General features: G+C 55.6%; 1 protein-coding gene across 1 annotated transcript in view; it reads left to right on the forward strand.

Annotated features, from left to right (window-relative positions):
• Positions 1–10,000, forward strand: part of LOC144677242 (DBH-like monooxygenase protein 2 homolog) — a gene marked incomplete at its 3' end in the record, with an annotated part of 36,773 nt that overhangs the window by 26,024 nt on the left and 749 nt on the right. The window contains exons 7-9 of the mRNA XM_078537427.1: positions 2,031–2,197; positions 4,584–4,675; positions 6,855–6,951. Of these exons, the coding sequence (XP_078393553.1) occupies positions 2,031–2,197; positions 4,584–4,675; positions 6,855–6,951 (356 nt within the window). The remainder of the gene's footprint in view (positions 1–2,030; positions 2,198–4,583; positions 4,676–6,854; positions 6,952–10,000) is intronic.

Below are 10,000 nucleotides of genomic sequence, written 5' to 3' on the forward strand. Positions count from 1 at the left end.
TTAGGGTTAGGGTTGGGGTTAGTGTTAGGGTTAGGGTTAGGGTTTGGCTTATGGTTAGGCTTAGCTTTACTGTTAGGGTTGTTGTTAGGGTTGTTATTAGGGTTAGTGTTAGAGTTAGTGTTAGGATTTGGGTTAATGTTAGGATTAGGGCTAGGGTTAGGGTTAATGTTAGGGTTAGGGTTAGGGTTAGGGTTAGTGTTAGGATTAGGGTTAGTGTTAGGGTTAAGGTTAGTGTTAGGGTTAGGGTTAGTGTTACGGTTAGGATTGTTGTTAGGGTTAGTGTTAGGATTTGGGTTAGTGTTAGGGTTACAGTTGGAGTTTACGGTTAGGGTTAGAGTTAGGGTTACAGTTGGATTTTAGGATTAGGTTTAGGGTTTGAGTTGGAGTTTAGGGTTAGGGTTGGGGTTAGGGTTAGGGTTAGGGATAGGGTTGGGTTTAGGTTCATGGTTAGGCTGAGAGTTAAGGTCTGTGTTAGCGTTAGGGTTCAGGTTAGCATTAGTGTTAGGTTTAAAGTTAGGGTTAGGTTTTGTGTTAGAGTTAGTGTAAGTGTTAGCATTAAGGTTCGGGCTAGGGTTTGTGTTAGGCTTAGGGTTAGGTTTAGTCTTAGTGCTGAGGTACAGTTTGGGTTTGGGGTTAGGTTTAATGTTAGAGTTAGGGTTATTGTTTGGGTTAGTGTTAGGGTTAGGGGTTATGGTTAGTGATAGAGTTAGAATTAGGGTTATGTTTAGGGTTAAGGTTAGGGTTAGTTTTAGGGCTGGTTTTAGGGTTCCTATTAGTGTTAGGATTAGGGTTAGGGTTAGGATTGAAGTTAGGTTTAGGGTTATGGTTAGGATTAGGTTTAGGGTTAGGGTTAGGGTTAGGGTTATGGTTAGGGTTAGGATTAGGTTTAGTGTTAGGGCTAAGGTTAGGGTTAGGGTTAGGGTTAGGGTTAGGGTTGGGTTTAGTGTTAGGATTAAGGTTAGGTTTAGGGTTAGGATTGGGGTTAGGTTTAGGGTTAAAGTTATGGTTAGAATTAAGACTAAGATTAGGGTTAGGGTTAGGGTTAGGGATAGAGTTTGTTTAGGGTTAGGGTTCTGGTTTGATTTCATCTTAGATTTAGGGCTCAGGTTAGGGTTAGGGTTAGGGTTAGGATTATGGTTAGGGTTAGGGTTAGGGTTAGGGTTAGGTTTAGGGTTACAGTTGGAGTTTAGGGTTAGGTTTAGGGTTGGAGGTTAGGGTTAGGGTTAACGTTAGGGTTAGGGTTAGGGTTAGGGTTAAGGTTAGGGTTAGTTTTAGGGTTAGGGTTGGAGTTTAAAAGTTAGGGTTAGGTGTTAGGGTTACAGTTGGAGTTTAGGGTTAGGTTTAGGGTTAGGGTTACAGTTGGAGTTTAGGGTTAGGGTTAGAGTTAGGGTTACAGTTGGATTTTAGGGTTAGGCTCAGGGTTTGAGTTGGAGTTTAGGGTTAGGGTTAGGGTTAGGTTTGGGATTACAGTTGGAGTTTAGGGTTAGGGTTAGAGTTGGAATTTAGGGTTAGGGTTTGGGTTAGTGTTACGGTTGAAGTTTAGGGATCGGGTTAGGGTTAGAGTTGAAGTTTAGGGTTAGGGTTATGGTTAGAGTTAGCATTAGGGTTTAGTGTTAGGGTTAGGGTTAGGGTAAGCATTAGAGTTAGGGTTAGGGTTGGCGTTTAGGGTTATGGTTAGGGTTAGGGTTAGGGTTAGAGTTAGCGTTAGGGTTTAGTGTTGGGGTTAGGGTTAGGGTGAGCAATAGGGTTAGGGTTAGGGTTGGCATTTAGGGTTAGGGTTAGGGTTAGGGTTAGGGTTAGGGTTCGGGTTAGGGTTAGGGTTAGGGTTAGGGTTAGGGTTCGGGTTCGGGTTTGGGTTAGGGTGAGCATTAGGGTTAGGGTTAGGATTAGGAATCGGACTCGTGCCTGTGTTATTTTTACCACATTAGGGTTAGGGTTAGGGTTAGGGTTAGGGTTAGGGTTAGGGTTAAGGGTTAGGGTTAGGAATCGGCCTCGTGCCCGCATTATTTTTACCGTGCACCATCTTTCAGGGGTTCGCGATCATTCTGGATTTAAATTGCACCTGACCTCCGACCTCCGGGAGTATGACATTGGGATCCTGTGGACCGGAATTCAAATTCAGAGTTTCCTCGCCATCCCACCGAAGACCCCATCGTTCAAGACCTACGGATACTGTGACACTTCCCCCCTCACCCGGGTAGGACCACCCTCAGCGTTCACTCCGCCACGGACCACGCGGTGGCTATGATCGACGGGCTCCGGCGGAACATTCCGGAAGGGAATCAGGCCATTCTGCCCTTCTGCTCCATTCTGGCTCTTCCATGACTCACCATCTCCATCTCTTCCTGTCTCCCTCTTGTCTCTATCCGGCTTCCTCACCCCCCCCAACCCCCGTCAATACATCAACGCAATTCCCCCTCAACCCTCACTCCCTGTGGGAGCGAGTCCCACATACCCCCCCCCGGCTCTCTGGGTATAGACGTTCCTCCTGGATTCCGAGTGTGGTCTAACCGAGGGGGGATACGGAGACCGGAACTGTGCACGGTGCTCCGAGTGTGGTCTAACCGAGGGGGGATACGGAGACTGGAACTGTGCACGGTGCTCCGAGTGTGGTCTAACCGAGGGGGATACAGAGACCGGAACTGTGCACGGTGCTCCGAATGTGGTCTAACCGAGGGGGGGATACGGAGACCGGAACTGTGCACGGTGCTCCGAGTGTGGTCTAACCGAGGGGAGGATACGGAGACCGGGACTGTGCACGGTGCTCCGAGTGTGGTCTAACCGAGGGGGGATACGGAGACCGGAGCTGTGCACGGTGCTCCGAGTGTGGTCTAACCGAGGGGGGATACGGAGACCGGGACTGTGCACGGTGCTCCGAGTGTGGTCTAACCGAGGGGGGGATACGGAGACCGGAACTGTGCACGGTGCTCCGAGTGTGGTCTAACCGAGGGGGGATACGGAGACCGGAACTGTGCACGGTGCTCCGAGTGTGGTCTAACCGAGGGGGTATACGGAGACCGGAACTGTGCACGGTGCTCCGAGTGTGGTCTAACCGAGGGGGGATACGGAGACCGGAACTGTGCACGGTGCTCCGAGTGTGGTCTAACCGAGGGGGGATACGGAGACCGGAACTGTGCACGGTGCTCCGAGTGTGGTCTAACCGAGGGGGGATACGGAGACCGGAACTGTGCACGGTGCTCCGAGTGTGGTCTAACCGAGGGGGATACGGAGACCGGAACTGTGCACGGTGCTCCGAGTGTGGTCTAACCGAGGGGGGATACGGAGACCGGAACTGTGCACGGTGCTCTGAGTGTGGTCTAACCGAGGGGGGATATGGAGACCGGGACTGTGCACGGTGCTCCGAGTGTGGTCTAACCGAGGGGGGGATACGGAGACCGGAACTGTGCACGGTGCTCCGAGTGTGGTCTAACCGAGGGGGATACGGAGACCGGAACTGTGCACGGTGCTCCGAGTGTGGTCTAACTGAGGAGGGATACGGAGACCGGAACTGTGCACGGTGCTCCGAGTGTGGTCTAACCGAGGGGGGGATACGGAGACCGGAACTGTGCACGGTGCTCCGAGTGTGGTCTAACCGAGGGGGGGATACGGAGACCGGAACTGTGCACGGTGCTCCGAGTGTGGTCTAACCGAGGGGGGGATACGGAGACCGGAACTGTGCACGGTGCTCCGAGTGTGGTCTAACCGAGGGGGGATACGGAGACCGGGACTGTGCACGGTGCTCCGAGTGTGGTCTAACCGGCCTCTTCAACTGAAGCATTGATATGAATTATAAATAGTTGGGAATGCCACTGTTTACAGATTGCCAACATGAAAAAGACCCACTTACCCCTACCCTCCGCAATACGTTACCCCCCTACCCCATGAGCTCTTATTTCGTGCATTAACCTGCCCTCCATCGCCTGTTGGAAATCCACGTGCAGCACATCTACAGGTCCCCCTTTAAACCCACTTGTCTTTGCCCCCCACCCCACCACTCTCGTCGAATCAACCGGCCAAGTTCCTTTTTCCCTTTCACAGGACACCATGGAGACTCTGCCCGATGGCGCTGCGCTTTCCCGGGAGCTCCTTGGCCAATGGCGTTTTCCCGGCCCCTTCGCTACACGCTTTCCTGCCTCCCCTCCTTCCACGGGTTATCGGTGGGGGGTGGGGGGGGCGCTTTTCCGGTCCGCCTGGCGGGGGCGAGGGGTGCAGGACCCCTCTCGGCACCCAAGCGATGGCGGAAGATTCCAGGGGTGCCAACCAATTCAAGCCTGTGCCCTTGCACTCCCTTATCGGCTCCTCCCCTCCCCCTTCCCTCCCCGAGGCCTGGCCCTAGAAGGCCCCCCACCCCCTGCTTTAGCCGCCTCGGAACACCGGAGGAGGCTCGGCTCAGGATGGCTGTGCCCAGCTCGCCTTTGCGTCGCCCTTTCTCCGCCGAATACGCTATCGCTGAGAATTACTGCACCCTGCACCCCCTTCCACCCCACCCCCCCCAACCCGAATCCCCCCCCTCAAGGAAGACGCTCGACCTCCGGGAGACCCCGTATGCTAACCCCCTGCTGTTCTCCTCCCCCCCAACCCAGGTCGAAGGTCAGAGCTACCCGGACATGAAGATCCTCGGCTCCATCCTCCACACGCACCTGGCGGGGTCGGAGGTCAGAGTGCTCCAATTTCGGTGAGCGAGTGGGCGGGGTTGGGCGGCCGAGGGTGGAGGGGTGGCGGGTGGGAGACGTAGTTGAACCATGTGGAGGCCCCTTTAATTCCCCACCCCCGCTCCCCGCAAACCCGCCCTCCGATAGGGGAAGGGGCTGCCCGGTGTGTGTGTGTGTAACTGGGAGGGGGTGGGTGAGAGGGTTAATCCCCCCTCCCTCTCCGATAGGGGAAGGGGCTGCCCGGTGTGTGTGTGTGTAACTGGGAGGGGGTGGGTGAGAGGGTTAATCCCCCCCTCCCTCTCCGATAGGGGAAGGGGCTGCCCGGTGTGTGTGTGTGTAACTGGGAGGAGGTGGGTGAGAGGGTTAATCCCCCCCTCTCCGATAGGGGAAGGGGCTGCCCGGTGTGTGTGTGTGTAACTGGGAGGAGGTGGGTGAGAGGGTTAATCCCCCCCTCTCCGATAGGGGAAGGGGCTGCCCGGTGTGTGTGTGTGTAACTGGGAGGAGGTGGGTGAGAGGGTTAATCCCCCCTCCGATACGGGAAGGGGCTGCCCGGTGTGTGTGTGTGTAACTGGGAGGAGGTGGGTGAGAGGGTTAATCCCCCCCCCTCTCCGATAGGGGAAGGGGCTGCCCGGTGTGTGTGTGTGTGTGTAACTGGGAGGAGGTGGGTGAGAGGGTTAATCCCCCCCTCTCCGATAGGGGAAGGGGCTGCCCGGTGTGTGTGTGTGTAACTGGGAGGAGGTGGGTGAGAGGGTTAATCCCCCCCCCTCTCCGATAGGGGAAGGGGCTGCCCGGTGTGTGTGTGTGTGTGTAACTGGGAGGAGGTGGGTGAGAGGGTTAATCCCCCCCTCTCCGATAGGGGAAGGGGCTGCCCGGTGTGTGTGTGTGTGTAACTGGGAGGAGGTGGGTGAGAGGGTTAATCCCCCCCTCCTCCGATAGGGGAAGGGGCTGCCCGGTGTGTGTGTGTGTCACTGGGAGGGGGTGGGTGAGAGGGTTAATCCCCCCTCCCTCTCCGATAGGGGAAGGGGCTGCCCGGTGTGTGTGTGTGTAACTGGGAGGAGGTGGGTGAGAGGGTTAATCCCCCCTCCGATAGGGGAAGGGGCTGCCCGGTGTGTGTGTGTGTAACTGGGAGGGGGTGGGTGAGAGGGTTAATCCCACCCTCTCCGATAGGGGAAGGGGCTGCCCGGTGTGTGTGTGTGTGTGTAACTGGGAGGGGGTGGGTGAGAGGGTTAATCCCCTCCCCTCCGATAGGGGAAGGGGCTGCCCGGTGTGTGTGTGTGTAACTGGGAGGGGGTGGGTGAGAGGGTTAATCCCACCCTCTCCGATAGGGGAAGGGGCTGCCCGGTGTGTGTGTGTGTAACTGGGAGGGGGTGGGTGAGAGGGTTAATCCCCCCTCTCTCCGATAGGGGAAGGGGCTGCCCGGTGTGTGTGTGTGTCACTGGGAGGGGGTGGGTGAGAGGGTTAATCCCCCCCCTCTCCGATAGGGGAAGGGGCTGCCCGGTGTGTGTGTGTGTAACTGGGAGGGGGTGGGTGAGAGGGTTAATCCCCCCCTCTCCGATAGGGGAAGGGGCTGCCCGGTGTGTGTGTGTGTAACTGGGAGGAGGTGGGTGAGAGAGTTAATCCCCCCCTCTCCGATAGGGGAAGGGGCTGCCCGGTGTGTGTGTGTGTAACTGGGAGGAGGTGGGTGAGAGGGTTAATCCCCCCCTCTCCGATAGGGGAAGGGGCTGCCCGGTGTGTGTGTGTGTGTAACTGGGAGGGGGTGGGTGAGAGGGTTAATCCCCCCTCCCTCTCCGATAGGGGAAGGGGCTGCCCGGATGTCATGTCATGCGATGTCATGAACAAACCCAAGCCCCTAAAAGAATGACCCCCCCCACCGGGCCACTTCCAGATTGTCACTCGGGCTCGAGATGTGGCTTACTTATACGTGCTCAAAGCTGCAGACGTTCATGTGCGCCCCCTGCAGGCCGTCGTTGGGGCCTTTCTTTCAGACCGACGCCAAAGTTTGGGGTGTCGGGAGGCTCCAGGCGCTTTCCAAGCGGGGTCTGTCCCCATACCCCACCCCCCCTCCTCCTCCTCCCCTTCCCCCACAGCCCCTTGGGAAACTGGGCAACCCTTCCAACCCGGCCCCGGGTGGGGTAACTTTTCCCGGCTGCTGAGCCCGAGCGGGCAAACGATCCCTAACGCCACCCGCCCTCCGGATTTCAGGGACGGGAAGCAAGTCGGGATCCTCGCCCAGGACAAGAGCTACGATTTCAACCTCCAGGAGACACGGATGCTGAAGGAGCCGGTCGACGTGCGGAGGGTAAATATCCGGCGGGGACGATGCCCGTCTGCGCCATTCCCCCCCTTCGGCGCGCCGTCCACGAGAGGCACTGCAGCAACTCTGCCAAGGCCCCTTCGACAGCGCCGCCCAAACCCCACCACCCGCACCCATCTAGACGGACGAGGGCAGCAGACACATGGGGAACACCCACACCACCTGGAAGTTCCCCTCCGAGCCACTCACCATCCCGACTTGGGAATATATCGGCCGTTCCTTCACTGTCGCTGGGGTCAAAATCCTGGAACTCCCTCCCTAACAGCGCCGTGGGTGTACCTACACCACACGGGGACAAAATCCTGGAACTCCCTCCCTAACAGCGCCGTGGGTGTACCTACACCACACGGGGACAAAATCCTGGAACTCCCTCCCTAACAGCGCCGTGGGTGTACCTACACCACACGGGACAAAATCCTGGAACTCCCTCCCTAACAGCGCCGTGGGTGTACCTACACCACACGGGACAAAATCCTGGAACTCCCTCCCTAACAGCGCCGTGGGTGTACCTACACCACACGGGACAAAATCCTGGAACTCCCTCCCTAACAGCGCCGTGGGTGTACCTCCCTATCTCTGTAACCTCCGACCACTCTCTGAGATCTCTGCGCTCCTCCAATTACGGCCTCTTGAGTGTTCCCCCCATTCCCATCGCTCCGCCAATGGCAATCAGGCCTTTAACTGCCTGGGGCCCTGAGGTTTGGAATTCCCTCCCTAAACCTCTCCGCCTCCCTCTCTTTGTCTCCCTCTGTCTCACTGTGTCTCCCTCTGCCTTTCATCTCTCTCTGCCTGTCTCTTTCTATCTCTTTCACACTCTCTCTCTCTCTTTGTCTCTTTCTCCCTCTCTTTCTCGTTGTCTCTCTCTCACTGTTTCTTCCTCTCTGTCTCTCTCTCTCTGTCTCTCTCTCTCTGTCTCTCTCCCTCTGTCTCTCTCCCTCTGTCTCTCTCTGTCTCTCTCTGCCTCACTCTGTCTGTCCCTCTCTGTCTCTCCTTCTCTCTGTCTCTCTCACTCTCTGTCTCTCTCTCTGTCTCTCTCTCTCTGTCTCTCTCTCTCTGTCTGTCTCTCCGTCTCTCTCCCGCACTCTGCCTCACTCTATCTCTCTCTCTGTCTCTATCTCTGCAACTCTCTCCCTCTCTCTCTCTCTTTGTCCCTCTCTCACTCCCTCCCTCTGCCTCACTGTCTCTTTCTCTCTATCTGTCTCTATCTCTCCATCTCTCTCCCTCTCTCTCTCTCTGTCTCTCTCTCTGTCTCTCTCTCTCTCTCTGTCTCTCTCTCTGTCTCTCTCTCTCTGTCTGTCTCTCTCTCTCTCTGACCCTCACTCTCTCTCTGTCTCTCCCTCTCTCTGTCTCTCTGTCTCTGTCTCTCCGTCTCTCTCCCTCACTCTTCCTCACTCTGTCCCTCCCTCTCTGCCTCTATCTCTCCGTCCCCCTCCCTCTCTCTACCTCTCTCTGCCTCTCTGTCTGCATCTCTCTCCCTCTCTCTCTCTTTGTCCCTCTCTCACTCCCTCCTCTCTGTTTCCCTCCATCCCTCTCTCCCTCCACCTTCTCTTTGAAGAAGACATTTGACTGACCTGTCCGCTCTCTGACAGTAATATCTCCCCGGATCACTGGCCTGGGGGGGTGTGTGGTGGGTGGTGGGGAGGGAGACTCTGACTGAGTGATGTTCCTGGAGAGCACCGGGTCCCTCGCTGGTGGGAAGTCCCGTCTCCTTGGACAAACTCTACAGACTACACGCGACTCGAGCGGACACCCCTGTGCACTGGGCTGCAAGGGATTCTCGTGGGTGGGGAACTCCACCAGCGCTGGGTGAGGACAATGAGTTTCACGTGTGAAAAAAGCAGGGGGCCAAGGGCAAAGACGAAATCCACACCGTGTCCTCGACAGTCCACGTCCACGGTGAGGGGTAAAAGAGATTTCTAATCACCCTGTCCCTCTTGATTCATCGATAGGGCGATGTGTTACTGACAGAGTGTACCTACAACACCGAGGATAAAACATCAATAACATGGGTGAGCGTCCATCGAGTTATATCAGAGTGTTACAGTGAGGGGTGTGGGATATAACAGAGTGTTACGGTGAGGGGTGTGGGATATATCAGAGTGTTACGGTGAGGGGTGTGGGGTATATCAGAGTGTTACAGTGAGGGGTGTGGGATATATCAGAGTGTTACAGTGAGGGGTGTGGGATATATCAGTGTTACAGTGAGGGGTGTGGGATATATCAGAGTGTTACAGTGAGGGGTGTGGGATATATCAGAGTGTTACGGTGAGGGGTGTGGAATATATCAGAGTGTTACAGTGAGGGGTGTGGGGTATATCAGAGTGTTACAGTGAGGGATGTGGGATATATCAGAGTGTTACAGTGAGGGGTGTGGGATATATCAGAGAGTTACAGCGAGGGGTGTGGGGTATATCAGTGTGTTACAGTGAGGGATGTGGGATATATCAGAGTGTTACAGTGAGGGGTGTGGGTTATATCAGGGTGTTACAGTGAGGGGTGTGGGATATATCAGAGTGTTACAGTGAGGGGTGTGGGCAATATCAGAGTGTTACAGTGCGGGGTGTGGGATATATCAGAGAGTTACAGCGAGGGGTGTGGGGTATATCAGTGTGTTACAGTGAGGGGTGTGGGATGTATCAGAGTGTTGCAGTGAGGGGTGTGGGATATATCAGAGTGTTACAGTGAGGGGTGTAGGATATATCAGAGTGTTACAGTGAGGGTGTGGGGTATATCAGAGTGTTACAGTGAGGGGTGTGGGATATATCAGAGAGTTACAGCGAGGGGTGTGGGGTATATCAGTGTGTTACAGTGAGGGGTGTGGGATGTATCAGAGTGTTGCAGTGAGGGGTGTGGGATATATCAGAGTGTTACAGTGAGGGGTGTGGGATATATCAGAGTGTTACAGTGAGGGGTGTGGGGTATATCAGAGTGTTACAGTGAGGGGTGTGGGGTATATCAGAGTGTTACAGTGAGGGGTGTGGGTTATATCAGAGTGTTACAGTGAGGGGGTGTGGGATGTATCAGAGTGTTACAG

This window comes from Cetorhinus maximus, unplaced genomic scaffold (assembly GCF_964194155.1).
Source record: "Cetorhinus maximus unplaced genomic scaffold, sCetMax3.hap1.1 HAP1_SCAFFOLD_2345, whole genome shotgun sequence".
Taxonomy (NCBI): domain Eukaryota; kingdom Metazoa; phylum Chordata; class Chondrichthyes; order Lamniformes; family Cetorhinidae; genus Cetorhinus; species Cetorhinus maximus.